Below are 22,457 nucleotides of genomic sequence, written 5' to 3'. Positions count from 1 at the left end.
CTAGACACACGCAGAACACTTTGAAGTCAGAACAGCTGTCCAGAACACCAGGGAGACACTCTGGTCAAACCACCATCAGCAGATGTTCTACTCCAGGAAGCCAAGAAGCCTTGCTTTCAGTGAACCAGCAGAATTTCCAAAACCAGGGAGAGAGAGGGAAAATCACCTTTTCAGCTTGATGTCCCTTCTAAAACTAAAAACTGCAGCCAGCCAAAACAAAAAAATGAAACCTTAAATTTACTAGGAAGAAAAATAACTGTCCAAAACACATGACGTTCCTCATAACAGTGCAGGGTCATAAAAGATCCCAGAGTAAAAATAAACAACCCCATTTAAACCACTGAAGGAGCAATAAAATGACTTCTAGCAGACAGCCCGGCAGCAATGAAATCAAAACAGCTTTAACTGCAGAGAACAAAAAGATTCTTAAAGGCACACTAACATCACATAAGGAAATTTTTAAAAATTCTTAAAGGGTACACTAACATCACATAAGGAAATTTGAAAACAAGGATGAAAATTTTAAAATCAAAACATTGCTTAACCTGGGAGTGAAGGCACACTGGTGATAAAGGAATGGGATTTACAGTAAGTTCAGACATGGCAGCAGAGGTTTCAATGACCTCGGGTTTACAGAGGATTGAATATGGGAAACCAGTCAGGAGGGCATTGGAATAGTCAAATCTAGAAGTAACAAAGGGTAAATAAGGAATTTAGCAGCAGATGAGTTGAAACAGGGATGAAGTTGTGTGATGTTGCAGAGATAGAAATGCATGATCTTCGTGATGGCATGAATATGAGGTCGAAAGCGCATCTTGGGGTCTACGTGACACCAAATAGACTGCCTTAATGTCAGACTGTTGCCACTGAGAGGGATGGAGTTGGGAGCTGGGGAAGAGAGTTTAGAGCGGTGATCAAAAGCAATGGCTTTAGTCATTTCAAAATACAAGTGGAAGAAATTTCTGCTCATCCAGTATTAGATGTTGAATAAGCAGTCTGATAAATTGGCAACAGTGAAAGAGTCAAGAGAAGTGGCAGTGAGGTAGGATTGGGTGTCATCAGCATACTTGTGAAAATGAACACCGCTTTGAGATGATGTCACTGAGGAGCGGTATGTAGATGATCATAGGGAGCAAAGGATAGATCCTTGGGATGACACCAGATGACACCATAAAAGTCATAGAATGGTTCCAATACAGAAGGAAGGCATTTACCCATTGTGTCAATGCTGGTTCTCCGAAGGAGCAATTCACTTAGTGCCACTCCACCACCTTTTCCTCGTAGCTTTGCACATTCTTCCTTTTCAGATAATAATCAAAATCCTTTTTCAATGTCTTGAATGAACCTGCTTCTACCACACTGTCAGGCAGTACATTACAGATCCCAACCACTCACTGCATAAGTAAGATTTTCCTCATGTTGACATTACTTCTTTTGCTAACTGTCTTAAATCTGTACCTTCTGGTTCTCGAACCTTCGACCAATGAGAATAGATTCTCTCTCTCTCTCTCTCTAATCTGTCCAGACCTCTCATGATTTTGAACACCTCTACTAAATCTCCTCTCAACCTTTCCTTTGAAGAGAACAGTCTCTATCTTTCTAATCTATGAGCCCATTCATGAGAGCATTTTCTGCATCCACTCCGATGCCTTCACATCTTCCCAAAAGAGTGGTGTCCCAAACTAGATGCAATACTCCAGCTGAGGCCAAACCAATGTTTTATACAGGTTTAACCTAACTTCCTTACTTTTGTACTCTATGCCCTTATTTATAAAACACAGTAAGAAGTCTAACAACACCAGGTTAAAATCCAACAGGTTTATTTGGTAGCAAAAACCACGAGCTTTCGGAACAGGCTGTCCCTTCGTCAGGTGGGTGGGAGTTCTGATTACAAGCAAGGCACAAAGACACAAACTCAATTTACATGAATAATAATTGGAATGTGAGCCTTTATAGCTAATCAAGTCTTAAAGGTACAGACAATGTGAGTGGAGGGAGCATTAAGCACAGGTTAAAGAGATGTGTATTGTCTCCAGACAGGACAGCTAGTGAGATTTTGCACATCCAGGCAGGTTGTGGGGGTTACAGATGGTGTGACATGAACCCAATATCCCGGTTGAGGCCGTCCTCATGTGTGCGGAACCTGGCTATCAGTCTCTGCTCAGCGCCTCTGCGCTGTCGTGTGTCGTGAAGGCAGCCTTGGAGAACGCTTACCCAGGGATCAGAGGCTGAATGCCCATGACCGCTGAAATGCTCCCCAACAGGAAGAGAACACTCCTGCCTAGTGATTGTCGAGCGGTGTTCATTCATCCGTTGTCGTAGCGTCTGCATGGTTTCCCCAATGTACCATGCCGCGGGACATCCCTTCCTGCAGCGTAACAGGTGGACAACGTTGGCCGAGTTGCAAGAGTATGTACCGTGTACCTGGTGGATGGTGTTTTCGAGTGAGATGATGGCATCCGTGTCGATGATCCGGCACGTCTTGCAGAAGTTGCTGTGGCAGGGTTGTGTGGTGTCGTGGTCACTGTTCCCCTGAAGGCTGGGTAGTTTGCTGCAGACAATGGCCGGCATCTCCACATCATTATTCATAAAACCCAGGATTCTGTATGCTTTATTAACAGCTTACTCAACCTATCCTGCCATTTTCAATGATTTATATATATATATATGCACACACATTTCCCACTGCTCCTGCACCTTCTTTAGAATTTTATTTATATATATGCTTCCTACAAAAAAAAATCACTTCGCTCTTCCCTGTATAAAGTTCCACAGCTTGCCTCCTGGACTTGCAGAATTCCACAAGCTGTTCTGTCTGGAGACAATACACATCTCTTTAACCTGTGTTGAATGCTCCCTCCACCCACATTGTCTGTACATTTAAGACCTGGCTGGCTGTAGAGATTTGCATTCTAATCAGTATTCTGTAATTTGATTTCTGTGTCTGTGCCCTGTTTGAGAACAGATATCCACTCCATCTGACGAAGGAGCTCTGCTCCGAAAGCTTATGGTATTTGCTACCAAATAAACCTGTTGGACTTTAACCTGGTGTTGTGAGACTTCTTACTAAAGTTTCATCTGCCACTTGTCCGCTCATTTCATCAACTTGTCTAGGTTCCTTTGAAGTTCTGCACTATCCTCTCAGTTCACAATACTTCCAAATTTCATATCATCCACAATTTTAAAATTGTGCCCTGTACAGCAAGGCCTAGGTCATTCATTTACATCAGGAAGAGCAGGGGTCCTAACACCAACTCATGTGGAATACCATTATCTTCCAGTCCAAAAAATTACTATTCACCACTAACTAATTTGAAGAGGTAACTAAGTGTGTTGATGAAGGTAGAGCAGTTGATATTGTATACATGGATTTTAGTAAGGCGTTTGATAAGGTCCCCCATGGTCGGCTCATGAAGAAAGTAAGGGGGTGTGGGATAAAGGGAAAGTTGGCCGATTGGATAAGTAACTGGCTATTTCATAGAAGACAGTGGTGGTGGATGGAAAATTTTCAGACTGGAGACCAGTTACCAGTGGTGCACCACAGGGATCAGTCCTGGGTCCTCTACTATTTGTGATTTTTATCAATGACTTGGAGGAGGGGGCTGAAGGGTGGATCAGTAAATTTGTGGATGACACCAAGATTGGTGGAGTAGTGGATGAGGTGGAGGGCTGTTGTAGGCTGCAAAGAGACATTGATAAGATGCAGAGCTGAGCTGAAAAATGGCAGATGGAGTTTAATCCTGATAAGTGCGAGGTGATTCATTTTGATAGGACAAATTTGAATGCGGATTACAGGGTCAACGGTAGGGTTCTGAGGAATGTGGAGGAACAGAGAGATCTTGGGGTTCATATCCGCAGATCTCTGAACGTTGCCACTCAAGTGGATAGAGCCGTGAAGAAGGCCTATCATGTGTTAGCGTTTATTAACAGGGGGTTTGAGTTTAAGAGCCGTGGGGTTATGCTGCAACTGTACAGGACCTTGGTGAGACCACATTTGGACTATTGTGTGCAGTTCTGGTCACCTCACTATAAGAAGGATGTGGAAACATTGGAGAGAGTGCAAAGGAGATTTACCAGATGCTGCCTGGTTTGGAGGGTCGGTCTTATAAGGAAAGGTTGAGGGAGCTAGGGCTTTTCTCTTTAGAGCGGAGGAGGTTGAGAGGCAACTTAATAGAGGTTTATAAGATGATGAGGGGGATAGATAGAGTGGACATTCAGAGACTATTTCCTCGGGTGGATGTAGCTGTTACTAGGGGGCATAACTATAAGGTTCATGGTGGGAGATATAGGAGGGATGTCCGAGGTAGGTTCTTTATGCAGAGAGTGGTTGGGGTGTGGAATGGACTGCCTGCTGTGATAGTGGAGTCGGACACTTTAGGAACTTTCAAGCGGTTATTGGATAGGCACATGGAGCACACCAGAATGATAGGGAGTGGGATAGTTTGATCTTGGTTTCGGACAAAGCTCGGCACAACATCGAGGGCCTGTACTGTGCTGTATTGTTCTATAACCTCTGTTTCCATCTTTCAGATAATTTTGTGTCCATTTTTGTACTCTCCCTTTTATTCCATGAGTTAGAATTTTGCTCTCAAACTTGTTGCACGGCAAGAAGTAATGGTCCAGGAGCAGGAAGAAAGACTACTGCAAGTGATTCTCTAGCTATAATTAGAGAAATAGGAATCAAACCAGTAAGAACAGTTCCACCCAGCTGGTTGACAGTGGAGACAGTAAGAAGTTTAACAACACCAGGTTAAAGTCCAACAGGTTTATTTGGTAGCAAAAGCCACACAGTGGAGAGGCAATGGAGGAGGATGTGTGGTCGACCTTGTCAAAGGCTGTGGACAAAATGAGGAGGGAAAGTTTACCTTTGTCACAGTCACCAATAATTGCATATGCATATTTGATAAGAACTATTTCAGTACTGGGTGGATACTTGACGCAGAGATTCAAACATAGGGTTATGGGAAAGATAGTTTATTTGGGAGGCAACAACACGTTCAAGGTAACCGTGGATCCTGTAAGGTGGTTCCCTGAACAGACTCTCAAAAGTTGCCTCATCACCAGAACTTTCAAACAAGCACCATGTAGCTGGGCTGGTGGTGAGAAAGGTGCTATCTGTCAGATCCTTCCTTCATGCTTTGAGTCTCACCACCTCTGGACACTCCCCATTGAGTGGGCTGCGGTAGGGAAGAGAGCATTGCCTTTCTGGAATATGCCTTTGCAAAGGAGGTCTGGAAAGTGATACAGGACTCTTCTTTAAGCTGTTGTTTCAATCTCGGTTGAGACCAATAACATCTCAGAACAAAAAAAATCCAAGATCTGAGTAATTTACCAAAAGAATGAAGCCACAAGAATCCTCAGTTTAAAACAAAATAGTTTTTACTACACAACAGCCAAACACGGGAATCACTCAACTTCCTTAAGTAATCTCCTGTATTCTAAAGCCCTGAGTTAACAATTTAAACATAAATTAGCAATGAAACTATGGTTGATTTCAAACTATAAATTACACATTAAATGGTAGATAAAACTAAGATAAATCTTATGTGAATTGGCTCGGCAGTTTACTTAGCATATATGTCATCAATCCCAATCACAAAGTCCTTCAAAATTCTGTCTTCCTCATGAAGAATTTCAGCTCCTCTTCTTCTAGTATTTAGGCCGATTCCCAGTCAACAGCACTGCGCAATGAACTAGAGTCCCATGGGTTTTCTTCACCAAAATGGCACACGTCTGCAGAACCTCCTCAGCTCTGTTTCTGATGGTCTGGATGGGGTAGATCCACCAATCTTATCTTCAAAGTAGCAGGAACAGCTATATATTTGCCTAATCGGAGTTTCTAGATATAGTCTCCCTCCTCTTCAACTTGCCTTACTGCATCACTAGGATCATCATCTGAGCTCTGATGCCTCTGTGTCTTTTTAAATGGTTTCAACCAGTTTCAGCCTCCCCGGAAGTTTCTGTTTCAAATCTGTTTCACTCTTAGTTTCCTTAGCTGGAAGGGTCAGTTTCCTTTCTCAGTTTCCCTTTTCAATTCTGGTCTGTCTCAAAAATTACAAGATTTGAAACCCCCATTCCCTTCAACCCATATCCCAGACAGATTCCATCATACTTTTCCCAGGAATGCCCTCCGAGCCAAACATTAACTGCTGCTGGAGGGCTATTAACTTGGCGAAAGACTCTCTTTGGTCTGCCCACAATTGTTGGTTTTCCAGTGCAAAGAGTGAAAGCTGTTACAGAAGTATATCTTTATGTGATAAATACATGCTCTGTCTCACTTCAGAAAACGTGTTATGAAATACTGGCTTTAGCACTTCCCACAGTGTGGGAACATTTGTTCAGATCATGCACCAGTATTTATTCTACTAGGTTTTAAAATTTGAAGACTGGCCCACAGGAATTATGTTTAGGCTATCAACGGTACATGCTTGTATCATATACGAACAGACCAAATAAGTACTAATGACTAATTACCACTTTTAAGTAAAGTTGGTAATTAAATAAGATGATTGAACATATGGTATTGCTAGGGCATCAAATTGCTTCGTTCATATAAAAGTGTTTAGAATGCAATGTTCCCAGCCAGTGACAATCACTAATCCAAGCTTTGGATTTGCCAACAACAATTCAACAATACTCATTAACTTTTTGGCTTACAATTTTAGTTTGAGTCAGTTCCAAAACAGTGACAAAATCAATTTAATTCCTACGTTCTATACACAGTGTTATGATTGGAACATTTTCAAAAGAGTTAAATGCCGTGATCCAGTACGCTGTTGACAACTCAGTGTTTAATGACATAGTCAACAATGTCACCACTATTACTGAGCCAAGTTAGGAAATTTGCACTCTTGTTGAGTATACATGAATGGAAACATCAGAGGGTTTGAATACAAAACAACATATCATTTTTTTAAAAATAGGTCATACTTCAAACATGACTTTTTGATTTTCCAAAAACAATGAAAATGGGTCACCAGGGAAGGGTTTGATTGTCAGTGCTAGGAAACATATTTTTCATTTTTGTCACCCGGGTTCAACATCAGACGCCCACAGTCAATTGTAATGCACGCCAGAAATTAAACTATCACTCAAGACAGGAAAAATGGCAAATCTGTAAATCTTAACTAAAAAAGATAAATGCTGGAACTAGATCGGTGTCTTAAAAGTAGCAAAGAGAATAGATCCCTATCTTTTCTGTTTCAGATGCTGATAGACCTTTTGTGCATTTCAAATTTCCAGTATTAACATTTTCTATTATGAAGCAAGCTCATACTATTCCCCTCAGAATTTACCACACAAATGCCAGTCAATGACCATCGCTAACAAGAAAGAATCAGTCACTTGTATTATCATCACTGAATCCATCATCTATAACATCCTAAGAGCTACCATTGACCAGAAACTTAACTGGACCAGTCACTGGTTACAAGAACAAAGCGGAGATTGGAATTCTGCAGAGGGTAACTCATCCCCTGAATTTACAAAGCCCGCCCACCATCCACAAAGTACAAGTCAGGAGCTTGGTGGCACACTCTCCACATGCATGCCTGGATAAGAAGTAATGTGTTGTAACCAGCAAAAAGGGAATCAAAAATTACAACATGAACAAGAATGCTTTATTTTATTACAAACACATTACAACTTTGAGGGGAAACTTTCACAGTAGAAACACACAAGAAGGTGCTTTGTTCCTTACTACTAAAGCCTCTGCCTTTATCCATGAGTAACAGGTCAGAAAATAAGCTAAACTTTTACAGGTTACTTCCCAGGAAGAATCAGGACATGTTAAAATTAATAAAAAGAAAACATAATTTGGTATTCAAGGGACTAAACAGAGTATATAGGGTTGAATTCCTTTATGAATTCCAGTTACATGTATATGAAGCAGAGCTATAATAATAGCAAATTTTCATATACAACTAGCTTTAAACATTAATAAAGAATTTTAACAAGTTAATGCATGGAACCTGAGCACTGGTGATCAAGTTATTTTAATTGAAATGCATTTTTACCATGCTAGTTTTTTTTGCACTGGATTATATTGATAGTGAATGTGTACAGGAACTGTTTATTGTAATTAAATACTTGAAATAGAGGAATATCTAACTTTAATTTTTATTAAGATCTTAACTGTAAAAAGAGAAATTTTAATAAAAGTAATTCAGCCCTCTCTCACCTCCAAAGATCTAGAAACAAGATTAACATTATCATTACTTGACATAAATATTCAATGAAAAATGATAGTCTTGTGATGTATTTATTGTGAAGAATGTTACAAGGGAAACAAAACTCTGTCCATTAGTGGTCACCCATCAAACATTATCAGGTTAGATATTGAAGAATCAGACGCAGAGTAACATCTCTGTTATATTTCAACACCAGGAAAGTATACCTAATGCACCAGTGTAGCAATGTTCTGTTTCTGACATTAGCCTCTCTTGATTGACAATTTCAATTAATTATTGAATAATTGGTGCCCTTCTTAATAGAGTGGGAACACCAAAGTACTTTTTACAAACTGGTGAAATATGAAATCACATTTATAAACTTAATTTTATTTTTATATTCGGGTCTGTAACTGTCCCATTCAGCATTAAAAAAATAACACTTTTAGTATTTTTATATCATGATATTTTTCATTTTGCTAGACCATAGCTTTCATTGATATGCTCAAGTTACAGTGGCCAACATTTGTCCATAACTAATAATGTGAGACAACTCTATAAAATGAGCATACTGGTACCAAAATTAGAAGATGGTTACTCTCATACAATGTACAAAATTTAGAGTAACCTGTAAAGTGACAGTATTAAAAGAGAAATACATTATATTAAATTGCTGCATAACTCCGAATAATAACATGAAATTCCTGCATACATATTAACATCCATTAGCTACCTCTTTTTGCTCCTACTTTGAATCACAAATGCGGTTTTGAGACCACATGAAATAAATGATCTCTGCAGTTTTCCGTTCTGTGACATTATGAGGTCATATCCTCAAATATCATCAATGGGGCAAATCTCCCCGTACACTACTGTATCTTATAGAAATATCAAATAAGTGCAGAAGCTGCATCAACTCCTTCAAAAAGCACTGTGGTTACTTCCACACCCTCACTCATTCTCTATATCCCTGAGGTTTTTTTCTCCTTCAAGTGTTTATCCAATTCCCATTTGAAGGCTACAACTGAATCCGTATCCAGTATCATATCAGTCAGTGCATCCTAAATCCTAACTACTTATTGCGTAAATTGTCATCTCTGGTTCGTTTGCCAATTACCTCTCATAATCAACCCTGCATCCATTGGAAACAGTTTCACTTTACTTACTTTATTTAAAACCTTACAAGATTTTAAGTACCTCTATCAAATTGACTCTTGACCTTCTCTGCTTTAAAGGGAACAATACTGTAGTCTCTCTGCATAACTGTAATTCATCATCCCTGGAACCATTCTAGCAAATCTCTTCTGTACTCTCTCCAAAGCCTTACCGTCCCTCCTAAATTGTGATGTCCAGAATTGGGCACGTTACTCAAGCTGGGTTCAAACTAGTGTCTAAGTTGTCATAGAAGGACTTCTGCATGGTATTTATTCCTAGGCTGCCTTGAAGCTGAAAAAAAGCTAAAAATATGACAAATGGATGCCGATTATTGTAGGAATATTTCCCTTCATTGATTTAGGATTTTGGGACATTTCAGTCCCTTTTAAAATAATAAAATAACTGGATTGATTGTGCAGATAATTACTTTGCAATAGTTTGCCCTTCTTTGTATTATGATTACATTTAAATAATTGTTGACTTGCCTTATTATAAAGTATTGAAGTTAAACCTAATTGGTATTCCAATATACTACATCACAAATAGGACACTAGGTTTGCACCTGGGGCTTTATGTGCAAACTCATGATTTCAGCGAGGCTGCATGGAGCAGGGTTGGAGACAATGAATGGCCTTCACGCTCCTCTTGGTAGCTGATTATAGAGAAACAGTACTGGTAAAATTCTAATAAAAGTGAAAGAGATCTGTGCATGATTCAGGAAAATGAGAGAGGTAGCTTTTGTAATTCAGCAGTTACCTATAATACCTAAGTAAAACAAACCTGGATTGCTTAGTTATTTACACAAGAATAAAATGATGTATACTGCCGTAGTAACTGTAATAAAATATATACTAGATCTCAGAAATGTAGCACACAATATGCAGAGTGTGGGGAAGCATAGACTTTTCAGGAAAAATACCCCAAAACCTTTCTGATGCAAACTTTGTTATAGTCAATAACTGACTCATTAACAAGTACAGGCTTACATCACAAACATGTAGTATTCTGTTATGATCCATGACTGTTAGCTGTGTAATTGCAGAGAATTGCAAGCACTATAAATCAATGCCATCATCAAAAGCTTTTTCTGACTCTTTACTTAATGCAGATCCACTCTGAACATCTTCAGGTTCACAGTTTTCCTTAACGTCAACGGTATGAAGAGACACTGCAAGATCATCAATCTCTGTCAGTTCTGCGGTTCCATCAAATAAAGTGCTATAATCTGTGGAATGGTCTGAATGGTCCGCAGACTGTAAATCGTCCTGGTTTTCCTCACTATTTGCACTTAGATGATGATCTTGCTCCAAGTCCTGAACCTCCTGGATTTGTTCTTCATAAATATCATAAGGACTTGTATTTCCAGTAACATTCTGGTCGTCATCATTATTTTCACTAACATTTTCATGCTGTCTATGATCCCATGATTTATCATTTTCATTGTTAATTGAAATGTTCACAGTTCTATCAATTTCTTCCCTCCAATTATGTAAAAATCTAGGATTTTCCAAAGAATCATAGTTATTTAACTCTATCACGTTAGGTTTTGTCAATACAGTTTCATAACCACTGGTCCTGTAGTTTTTTTCTGGTTTACAACCCAAATCTTCTTTTAAATCAGCCAGCATATGACGTAGCTTCTGCTGCAAAATTAAGACAAAGAAATCAATTGTTAGTTTTAGTGTTGAAAAGAAAGGTCGATGAGAAACTTTATGATAGATGACATTCTTTGTCCATTATTTGAGCAAAATAAACAAGTTAATGTCTGTATTGAGATGATTTTTTTTAAGACAGCGCTGGTTCTGATGATGAGCTGCAAAGTTGGGACCAACCCTACCTCAGCTTTTTGCAGGAGCCCCAGTTGAGTTTTATGCCCATCTTGCAGCTTATGAGCTGCTGTCGAGGTTTGCCCCTTAAGGGATGAGAGCCCCCTCCAGGAGTTGCCAGTCATTCAGAGAGCAGGCAGCTTATCAGCCCCAGCAGTGTCACTAGATCAAGGTTGCCATGGTCTGCTAGGGAGATCCCAGCAAGAAATAGGTGGTGGTTGGTGCAGGCAGCGATTGTCACTGGGGACCCCGTTTGAATCACAGATTAGGAGGCAACACCCTTCAACCTGGAGTCCATAGGATCTACCAGTCGGTTTCTCCACATAGGATATGGCTTACTCGCTGCTGGTAAAATGCTAGCCACGACAAGACCAGGCCCTTAATCAGCCACAAGCACACTTGGCCTTTGGGCAGGAGGACCCATCTCCATATTCCCTGCTGTTGACAGAATGTCACGGTGGCAGGAACGCAAGGAGGACCCCAGTCCTGCCCACCCTCCTGAATTTTCAGCCTTTGCTCCACCTCCTTACTTACATCTGCAGGCCCCATAAAATTCAGCCCAATAAATCAACAAATAAAGGAATGTAAATGAACACAGTGTTTTTTGGACTAATTTCAGCAGTTATAATTTCTAGCTTATTGTAACACGTTAGATGGTAAGATACTACTGTTCATAATGTAACATTTTAATAATTACATTTTTCAATTTGTTTGCATGCCTTCAAGATAACTATTAGGTGGTATTAAAAATGCTGCAAATAAACATTTAAATCATGTCTTTAAGAAAATACAATCATGGAAGCTTTTTAAATTTAAAAACGAATAATTGTGATGCTATTAAGTCGTATTCAAATGTATAAAAAATAAGGTTGGTCTTAGTGTGGACAATTAAAAAAAAACCTAAAACATCAGAAACATGACTTTGAATCCTGTTGCTCCTAAAATATTGAATGTAAATTTAGTCATTCAGAAATGGCATTAAGTTAAGGAAATTTTGCATCATTTCAACAGATGTTTCACAGAATCAACATGAAACATTGAGAAAATTCTGGTGTATCTAAAAATCATCTCAATTTCCTCAAAAGTTGGCATTATGTCATTCTTATACATTTTTTTGGTGCAAATGTTCAGGAAATTAAAAGCCAAAGCACTATGTCGGTAGGACTGAAGTATATTGCGCATTGTGAAGAATCCCCTGACTTTCCTGTTACAATTATTTGTTAGGAGGTATCAGTACAAATTAATCCTTTTCCTTTATTCAATTTCCTATCTTTTACAAAAAAAATTGGTTTACTGTCTTGGGAAAGGATTAATCAACCAATGTAATTATTACTTCATGATGTTGTATTACTTTTGCTTAGTCATACTTGATTTAGGAAAAATCTCTCACTAAACTGCTGGAGTATTGATTATTAAGAAAAACGATTAAGAGATTATTATGCAAAGCGCTGATGCAGACATGATGGGCCAAATGGCTTCCTCCTATGCTGTAATATTTCTGTGATTTTGTAAAACTGGTATCTGTTGGAATGGTGCTGGTTACAGAACATGTCTGCTGAAGAAGTCTTCATAATCTCTGTATGTTAACAGCAAGTCTTTATTAACTACTTGTAACTATATACATACAGTAAAGGGTACAGCCAAGGAGCTATCTCCCAGTTGTGTGTTTCTCAGCAGCGGGAGGTAGCACACTATTTACTGGCAGCAGGGTTCTCTGGTCCTGCCACTGTCAATGGGATTTCCCATTGATGTCACCCCACACCGTCACGGAACCCTTGGGTGCGTTGCCAGCGGGACCGGAGAATCCCATCAGCATGAACAGTTGGAGAATTCCCCCCATACTGACTGCATTTTCACTAAGGCTCAAAGGGACTGGATGATGGCAATTGTTATTTAACAGTCGGGACAAGTTAGTAAAGTGAAGAGGCTTGGAAAAATTGTTTCAGAAAAGGCCGTAGAGAGATTTGGTGTTTGGGTATTTTGAAGTTGGTGTGCTAAGGGAAGAATAGGTAATGGAGATCAGCAATGGGATAGTAGGAATGTATGATTTCATACAAGATAGGATACAAACAGCAAATTTTTGACTTTATTAAACTTGGAAAGATAGAAAAGTAAAATGTTACAAAAATCAAGCCAAAAGGTGAAAAGGCCTGACATTCAGCAGTCCTTGTTTGTGGTTGCGTATCAATGAAGACATAGGTTTTTAGAGATATTCCACAACTGCTGATAAATTGTCACGGATCACATGTGATTTATGTCTACTTGTTCGAAATATTGAGGGTGATCTTAGGAGTGACACAATCTCAACAGGTTTTGAGGTGAAAGAAAAATACTTCCCATTTGAAAGTTACGTATTTTTCCCATTTGATAAAACACATCGTATGTTTTAAAAATACTGAGACCTGAGATGTATACTCACTTCATCCAGTCGATGCCTATTTTCTTCTATGCGACGCTCAAATATTCTCTCTAAAACCCTGGATAAATGATTAAAATAGCTTTTATTAATTCAGATCTGTGCTTTATCAGCTTCATAAATCAGTTTGAACTCTGTACAGGATTTTAGGTTAAAAACTGTGAATGAGTTAATTCACAGTCATAAACACTGTTCATTATCCTAATTATTTTAATATTAATGAATAGAAGTATATTTGGAAATTTTATAAGGAAAGCCTTAATGGAAATAAAGGTACACGTTCATTTAGCAAGAGTGCAACACTTGATACTTCCCCTTGGATAGGTATCAGAAACACTGAAGTTCATGAGGATTGACATATCCAGTAGCCTTACTGCCTCATTAATGTTGGCAATGCAGCAGATTCCAATTTAAAATGGGTCTAACCACGAGATGTTCAAAACATTTATCTTATTCAGGCTTTAGGTCCCTTTGGAAATAGAAATTTTGGCTTCATGATGAATGTGCCCTGCAAACATATGTTCTTGTACAAATCTAGTTTTTACAATGCACAGTATCTTTAATGTTTTTTATGCAGCGGCACACACCCAATACTTAACACGAAGCAAGCCTTGCACTACACATTCTAGGCTGCTGTGCAGCTGTGTACATGCATTGCTTAGCTACATGTTGCTTATGATGCTATTTTAGGCAGGAACTAATTGGAGCAGGCTCCAATCATAAGCAATGGAAGAGAAGAGTCCCTCAAAAGGTAAGTGTTTAATTATTGTTGTGGGCTCCAGAGGAGCACTCCTGTTCCACCAGAGCCCACAAAAGTAATCTGGACTACTGTCACTCCAGGACCCTCCACCTCCACCATTGCAACATTCCCACCCCTTTCTCACCATCCTATTCATGAAATGTCATTGAACAAATGTAAATGAACTGGTCATGTCCCTATATCTTCCCAAAGTACTTAGGTATCAGGAACTATACAGAAATGATCAACTATATCCACTGCACATCTGCTAAAGGTGACAAATTTCTTGCAGATTGCCTTTTGACTACAAATCAAGTATTAATTTTATAATATTTGCTCCTTCCACTACCTTTCTGTATAGGCTATTTCACATGCTTACCACTAGGATGAAGAGCTGCCTTAACTGCATATTCAACTTTACTCATGCCCTGGATTTTGTGTTCATATTGTACACAATTTAATTTATCAATTCCCTTGAAGATCTTCAATTCCCCAGTCAGATGATCTCTAAGCTGCCTTTTATCCAATGTAAAAAATTTGAAAACTCTGTGTTTCCTCGTGGCAGAGGTGAAAATTCTATTTATCAACTTAATTGTCCCTAGTACTTCCTCAGAGATCTCCAGGTCTTCTCTAATAAAGTGCCTAAAACTGTAGATTATACAGTTTAGGCTGACAGTTCAATCCATACCGAGGGAGTGTTATAAAATGGTCCGTTTCAGCTGGATGTCAAAGATGCCATTGCACCATTTTGTCCCAACAAATATTTCTCTTTTAGTCAAAACATAAATGGTCATTCATCCCATTGCAATTTGGGGTATAATGCTATGTGCAGAATGGCTGCCACATTTATCAAGACCAGAACAGCCACTTCAAAGTAATTTATTACATATGGTGTGCCTTGTTACGTTTTTTGAGAGATGAAATTAAAAATTTAAAAACAACCTTCAACTTAGTTGCACAATCAATCTAAAACTACTTAAGCTTACATTTAAAATTACTTCAACCTATAGTTTGGTAAAGAGTGAATTTAAAAGCTAGTCAAATGATGGATTATAGAAAGTAATTTGATACCTGTTTGAAAATAATCCTCGAGTCAATATTTCACTGGTAATATCAGAGATGAACTCAAGGTACTTCAATTCCTCTTCTCTGTAGAGAAATGCATTTAGCAATAAATAATCTGCAAGTACAATCTGTTCTATTGCCTGGGGCTTGGAAGAAAATACCTTCTCAATCCAGCCGACAAATTTGAATTGCCTTAATTTAAGGGGTTTGATACAGAGACCAGGATATATTATTTTTGATATTTCCCATTATTACCTATAAAATTTTAATTTTGCTGGAAAACTAACAAAGCTTCATATTTTCAAAAGTTGGTGTTAACTAACCAAAGGAAAACACTGTAATGATTGCTGGATACACAAGGAGGTCAACAAATACAGAAAAAAATAAATCTGATTACAGGTAGACAAAGGATTGGATGGCTTCAAGGATTCTGTGGGGCCTCAGTTTGAAACACTTTGCCATTAACAACAGCCATAATGAAATCAAACACAATACTTACTCGGCCTTAACTTTTCTCATAATTGGTGACTGGACTCTATTTGATGATGATAACCTGAAACAGTTGGTTTGAATAGAAGATAGTGATTACACTTTAAATTTCAGATGTCAAAATGAACTAAGTAATCAGGAAAACCTCAACACTTCTTGGGATGTTCCAGCCATAGCCACTTGTGACATTTCTTTATTCCATCACTTTAGTTCTCATTTAACTCATAGTTATGGTGAAAACCCCAGTCTCACAAAGTTTAAGTACTTAATGCACCGGATGTCTACTTTCACCCAGTGATATCGCCATTATATTTTATAATGTAACCGTGGAATGTTGACACACCTAGACTTGAGGTCATTATGAAATCCTAGCAACAATGCTTCTGATCACGCTATATATAAATGGCACTTCTTTTCTAATGTGTTGCTCTGCACTAAATTACCAACATACATACAGGACACATCAAAATACTGATGTCCCTAACACTACACTAAAAAAATTAACTACAATTCAGGTTGTATCAGTAAACTCAAATTTGCTTTTATAATTACTGCTAGAGATTTATTTGCCACCTAATTCACAGTTTGACTATACCTTCTTGTTACTAAAGCTGTTTATTAAAATAAATATATATTATAAATTCTCCAAAAGCTTGTTTCAATATGAAAATGGAACTAATGGTAGTGGTATTTCATCAGCAGATGTGAATTAATATGTCTCAGTTTCTTTACTCCAAAACTTGGGTTTGTAACTAATGTAGCTCTTTTTATCACATAACAGACTACTATGTAAAGTTAAAGCACATGGGATTGCAGGTAATGTCTTGAGATGGATAGAAAGCTGGTTAGCAGATCGGAAGCAAAGAGTTGGCATAAATGGGTCTTTTCCTGATTGGCAGTCAGCGACTAGTGGGTAAACGCAGGGATCTGTGCTGGGATCCCCAACTGTTCATATTCTATATGTGTTATCTCCAAATTTGCAGATGACACAAAGTTGGGTGGGAGGGTGAGCTGTGAGGTGGATACAGAGATGCTTCAGCGTGATTTGGACAGGCTGAGTGTGTGGGCATATGCATGGCAGATGCAGCATAATGTGGATAAATGTGAGATTATCCACTTTAGTAGCAATAATAGGAAGACAGATTATTACTTGAATGGGTGTAATTGAGAGAGGTAGATACTCAGCGAGACCTTGGTGTCCTCGTGCATCAGTCGCTGAAAGTAAGCACGCAGATACAGCAGGCAATGAAAAAGGCAAATGGCATGGGGATTTGAGTATAGGGATAGGGAGTTGGTGAGGCCACACCTGGAGTATTGCTTGCAGCTTTGGTATCCTTATCTGAGGAAAGGTGTCCTTGCTATAGAGGAATTACAGCGAAGGCTGACCAGGTTGATTCCTGGGATGGCAAATCTGTCACATGAGGAGAGACTAAGTCAGTTAGAATTAAATTCATTGGAGTTTAGAAGAGTGAGAAGGGATCTCATAGGAAGTTATAAAATTCCAACAGGGTTAGACAGGGTAGATTCAGAAAGAATGTTCCCTCTTAACCTCAGGAGTATTCCTACTGATAGTCATGAAATTGTGAATCACACCATGGTTAAAAGCTGCATATAACCTTGTGCCAATTTCATCTCTTTTCTGACTGCTCTCAGGTCGCTCTATCACTAAAACTTTTTTACTGTTCTGTTTAATTCCACCTCTGATGTTCTTTTCCAAGTCTTGCTGCCCTTTCAATCATGCTTTTAGTATATCCATGCATTTTCTTACATTCCTATGAGCCAATTTTCCTTTCACCCTGCTCATTTTTCAATTGTTGTTGATCCATACAACATCAGGCTTGCTTAACTGAGCTTGGTGGTTTTTGGACATGCATTTATTCTGCATGTTTAACATTACACCTGTAAAGATATTGTAGTTGTATTCTGCCGAGATGATTTTCAACAACCTTCCTAATTTATTTACTGTAGTGGTTGCCACATTTCATTACACTTAATCCTTTAAAATATATTAGTTGCTTGTAGTATTTTTAACTGTTTGACAGGAAGACTGTGGGTCAAAAGGGTGCAGGGTCCCATGTCTTTGTAAATGTGGGGGATGGCAGGGACGTTTTGCACTGTGCGTGTTTTTTATGTGATGTAGCATAATTTCTTACATTCCAACAGTGGCTACACTTCAAAAAGTACATCATTGTTGGGTGGCACTGTGGCCCAGAGTTTAACAATGCTTCCTCATAGTGCTGGGGGCCTGGGTTCAAATCCAGCCTTGGGTGACTGTCTTTGTGGAATTTGCACATCCTCCTTGTCTGCGTGGGTTCCCTCGGGTGCTCCAGTTTCCTCCCGCAGTCCAAAGATGTGCGGGTTAGGTAGATTGGCTATGCAAAATTGCCCCTTAGTGTCCAAAGATGTATAGGTTAGGGGGATTAGCAGGGCAAATACGTGGGGCTATGGGGATAGGACCTGGGTGGGATGATCTGTTGGAGAGTCAGTGCAGACTCAATGGGCCAAAAGACCTCCTTCTGCACTGTATGTATACTATGATACTATATGTAACCTGGGGCTTGGTTTTAGATGTTCTTGATTCCCAATTGATTTTATAACATTATTTTATTCTCATTGTCCACTAGGGGGCTGCTATGATTTCCACAACCTATCTGTTTTTTGTCTTATCAAATAAGATGAGCATTGCCTCTTGCAGCTTACCTTAATGCAATGCGCCAGCATTACATTGTGAAACTCTGACACTGAACCATTTAGATTTGGCGTGCTGAAGAATTAGTTCTGCTACCTAGACCACTTTGGTACTCTCTGGAATGTCCCAGATCTTGGTGATCTGCTGTATCCTCCACAATCTGGCCATCATGAGGGAACATCCCTTGCCACCAAAGATATAGCAGATAGCTCATAGAATCCCAACAGTGCAGAAGGAGGCCATTCAGCCCATCAAGCCTGCACCGACAACAATCCCACCCAGGCCCTATCACCATAACCCCATGTTTTTTTTTCGTTAGGACATCATGATCAGAACAGGCTTGGAGGGCCAAAAGGCCTGTTCCTGTGCCGTACTTTTCTTTGTTCTATCTTTGGATTGTGGGAGGAAACTGGAGCACCATATAGACAATGACCTGACGCTGGAATTGAACCCGGGTCACTGGCACTGTGAGGCAGCAATGCTAACCACCGTGCTGTCCTCAGGAAGAGCAGGTATAGGAGAAGGGAAGGGAAGGAGAGGAGGCTGCCCTCTGGCTGCCCTCATTCAACGTAGGTTCCTGTGAACACAACCCCAAATTTCCCATTTTACAGCATTCCCACACCTTAGCATCCCTATGTTACAGATAATCGTACTGCCCTTTTGGCCACAATGCTGAAATAAACATCACCACAAAACGACCACTCTGTACCTAATTTATCCAACACACCATCCAATATTTCATATGAAAACTAATCACCCAGTGCATTCCCTTCTTGCCAACCTGCAATGTGGGAACCTTTGCCTGGCCTAATGCTCCTACACAAGTGCTATCCCAGTGTCTGGGGCAATGACTAGTGGAAGTCTGTAGGTTTTCAGTGTGGGGAGACTGCAGGTGACCTTGCAGAATGCCTTTGAGGAACTCTTTTGTTTAGGTCTTTTGTTTGAATCATGCAGTCACTCCAGGAGTATACTTAATGCATGCCACTATCATTTAAATTAGCATGCAAAACAAAGTTTGTATGACACCTGTCCTTAAGATGGACTAGGAAATCAGAGATAATTTAAAGAAAAATGAAGAAATAAAGAGGAAGAGAAAGAGAACAAGCAAGAGAACAAACAAAAATAATGTCATATATGACAGTCTAGCCATAACAAAATAGGAAAGTATCAAAGTAGTACATATATACAAGTCTTTAATATATTTTATGCACATTTAGATTTACTTTTACTTACCTTTGTATAGAGTAATCATAAGTGCATTCAAAACATTCTTGTTCACAATGGAAATTCTGAGATAAAACATCCCTGCCCTCTCGTTCATCATCAGAGTATACCTGCTTATTATAAACAGTCTATTAGAACAAAGTGATACATCCTACAATTTTACTGAATACAACATGATATTTTTTAATGTCACCTTATTGTTCCATCGGTCAGTACTCAGCTTTTAAAATGGACATACTGATAATATATTCACTAGGTCTAAAATAATAATAATAATAAAAATATATTTTTAAAAAATTCTTCAGATTTGGGTGTCACTGGCAAAGTCAACATTTTTTTATCCATCGCTAGCTACCCTTGGAAAGATGGGGGTGAGCCTTTATCTCAAACCAAACAGCCCATGTAGGGAAGGTAATTCCACACTGTTGCTAGATATAGTGAATCCCAGAATTCTGTCCAAGTGAAATGAAGGAATGGTAATATATTTCCAAGTCAGGATGGTGTCTGACTTGGAGGAAACCTGGAGCTGAAGGTACTTGCATGCACCTACTGGCCTTGTCCTTTTAGGCTGTGGAGGTTGCAGTTTTGGAAGGTGCTGTTGAAAAAGCCTTGGCAAGTCATTGCAGTGCATTCTGTAGATGATATAAACTACAGCCACAGACTGCTGGGAGTCGTCGATGGCTAAATTGATGGATGAGCTGCCAATCAATAGAACTATCTTGTCTTAGACAATGTCCAGCTTCTTGAGTATTGTTGCAGCTGCGCCCATCCGGGCAATTGGACAGCATTTCATTATGCTCCTGATTTCTCTTGTGGATGGTGGTTACCTACATGGAGAGTAAGGGGATGTGCAACTTGCTACAGAATACTCGGCCTCTGAAATGTCTGGTGGGGGATTCAGCAATGTTAATACCATTGAATGTCATGGGGAGATGGTATACTTTCTTTTTCGGCCTAAGCCTGGATATTCTCCAGATGCAGTCCATGTTTGTGGGCATGGACTGCTTCGTTATCTGAGGAACTGCAAATGGAGCTGAAGTCTGTGCAGTCATCCCTGTTATGATGGAGTCAAGGTTATTGGTCAAACAACTGATGATAGCCACACTCAAGATGTTATTCTGAGGATGTCCTGGTGCTGAGAAAATTGGCCGCCAATGACCATAATCCTCTCCTTTGTGCTCGGTGTCACGCCATCAAATGAAAAGCTTTCCCTCTGATCCCTACTGACTTGAATTTTATTACAGCCCCTTGGTGTCTCACATCGCTACATGCTGCCTCGATTGCAAGAGCAGTCACTCTTATTTCACCTCTGGAGTTCAATGTTTTGTCCATGTTTGGACTAAGGTTAAAAATGAGATTAGAAGTTGAGCAGAATGAAAACTGAACAGCAACAAACAGCTTAATGGCAAGCAAGTATCATTTGACTGCAAAGTTGACAACATCACTTCACTGATGATTGAGAGTTGGCTGAGGCTGATAGGGCAGTTAACTGGCTGGGTTGCATTGCTCTACTTTTTGTAGACAGGCCAATACCTAGGCAGTTTTCTACTTTATTGGGCAGACACCAATGTTGTAGCTGTACTAGAAAAGCATGGCCAAAGGCATGGCTAACTCTGGATCACAGCTTCAGCACCATAACCAGGATGTTGTTGGAACCCACAGCCTCTGTTGTGACCAGTGCACTCAGCTGTGTCTTGGTATCATGTGAAGTTAATTGAATTGGCTGAAAATTGCCATCTGTGGTGATGGAAGAAGCTCAAGAGGAGGCCAAGTAGGATTATCCACTTGGAGCCTCTGGCTGAATGTGAACATGAGGGCTTTTGCAACCACATGCTGGATTCTGCAATCAAAGGATATTCATGGAACCTTGTATAATTTATAGACAATAATTTACGTTATAAGTTCTAAAGCTTCAATTTTCAAAAGCATATCACATGAATAATAGGAATTTTATGTCAGACCTTATGGATGCTTTTGTGTATGAAATATTCAGTTTTATTATATTTCTCTTAAGTAACGTGAAGATTAATTATTTGGCACAGCACTTAAGATTGCAGAAATGAACAGTTTCATTATCTAACCTGCAATGAAGCCAAACGTGAATGATCCTTCTTCTTGTTCTTCAGTGATGGTGCATCTTGAGAGCTAGAAATCATGAACATACCTTTATGAACTACAGTTTCAATTTAGCTGAAGACTGCAATAGCATTTCTATATACAAAAGGAACAAAATGTTTCTTAAACCGTAGTTCTACTTTAAAATATTCACTTTTTTATTTTATTATTACATAAAATATTAAAGCTCTTCTGTCGATCTCTGAAATTTGTGTTTCAAAGTCACTCTCTGCTCACTATTGTTACAAATGTCTAATTATAATATTACAGATTTTAAGGACAATTGTTTTACAGGCGCATTCCTGTTTTTAGGTGCACTCAGTTTCAAAATGCAAGAATGGACAGATAATATAGCACCTTTTTGTGTTTGTTCAAACTTTCAGACTCATTTTTCTAGAGCTGGCTAACAGGAGTCATTAAAATGCAAAGACTCCTCCAGGAATGCCCATTGATCCCTGATGCACCATTGATTATGCAAAGACTCGTTGTTGCGAAATAACAGGCTTTTATTTACAAAAGAATTGGAGCACACCCGAACCGATAGCTAATCCAAACTGAGGCAAAAGGGGCG

The 22,457-nt window shown here is 39.2% G+C and overlaps 1 protein-coding gene across 4 annotated transcripts in view; it reads right to left on the bottom strand.

Moving 5' to 3' along the window:
• Positions 1-7,599: 7,599 nt before the first annotated feature.
• Positions 7,600-22,457, bottom strand: part of spata7 (spermatogenesis associated 7) — a 49,840-nt gene continuing 34,982 nt past the window's right edge. The window contains exons 6-11 of one of the 4 annotated variants that reach the window (XM_078234184.1): positions 21,853-21,916; positions 19,781-19,881; positions 15,869-15,922; positions 15,376-15,453; positions 13,569-13,626; positions 7,600-10,966 (exon numbers count right to left, since the gene is read on the bottom strand). In XM_078234184.1, the coding sequence (XP_078090310.1) occupies positions 10,379-10,966; positions 13,569-13,626; positions 15,376-15,453; positions 15,869-15,922; positions 19,781-19,881; positions 21,853-21,916 (943 nt within the window). In that variant the 3' untranslated portion in view covers positions 7,600-10,378. Of the gene's footprint in view, positions 10,967-13,568; positions 13,627-15,375; positions 15,454-15,868; positions 15,923-19,780; positions 19,885-21,852; positions 21,917-22,457 lie in introns of all 4 variants that reach the window. The other 3 variants (XM_078234181.1, XM_078234183.1, XM_078234185.1) reach the window with 3 other exon arrangements.

The sequence above is a fragment of the Mustelus asterias genome, chromosome 18 (assembly GCF_964213995.1).
Source record: "Mustelus asterias chromosome 18, sMusAst1.hap1.1, whole genome shotgun sequence".
Taxonomy (NCBI): Eukaryota; Metazoa; Chordata; class Chondrichthyes; order Carcharhiniformes; family Triakidae; genus Mustelus; species Mustelus asterias.
Note: the sequence above shows the minus strand (reverse complement) of the source record. Positions and strands in the feature narration are given on the sequence as shown.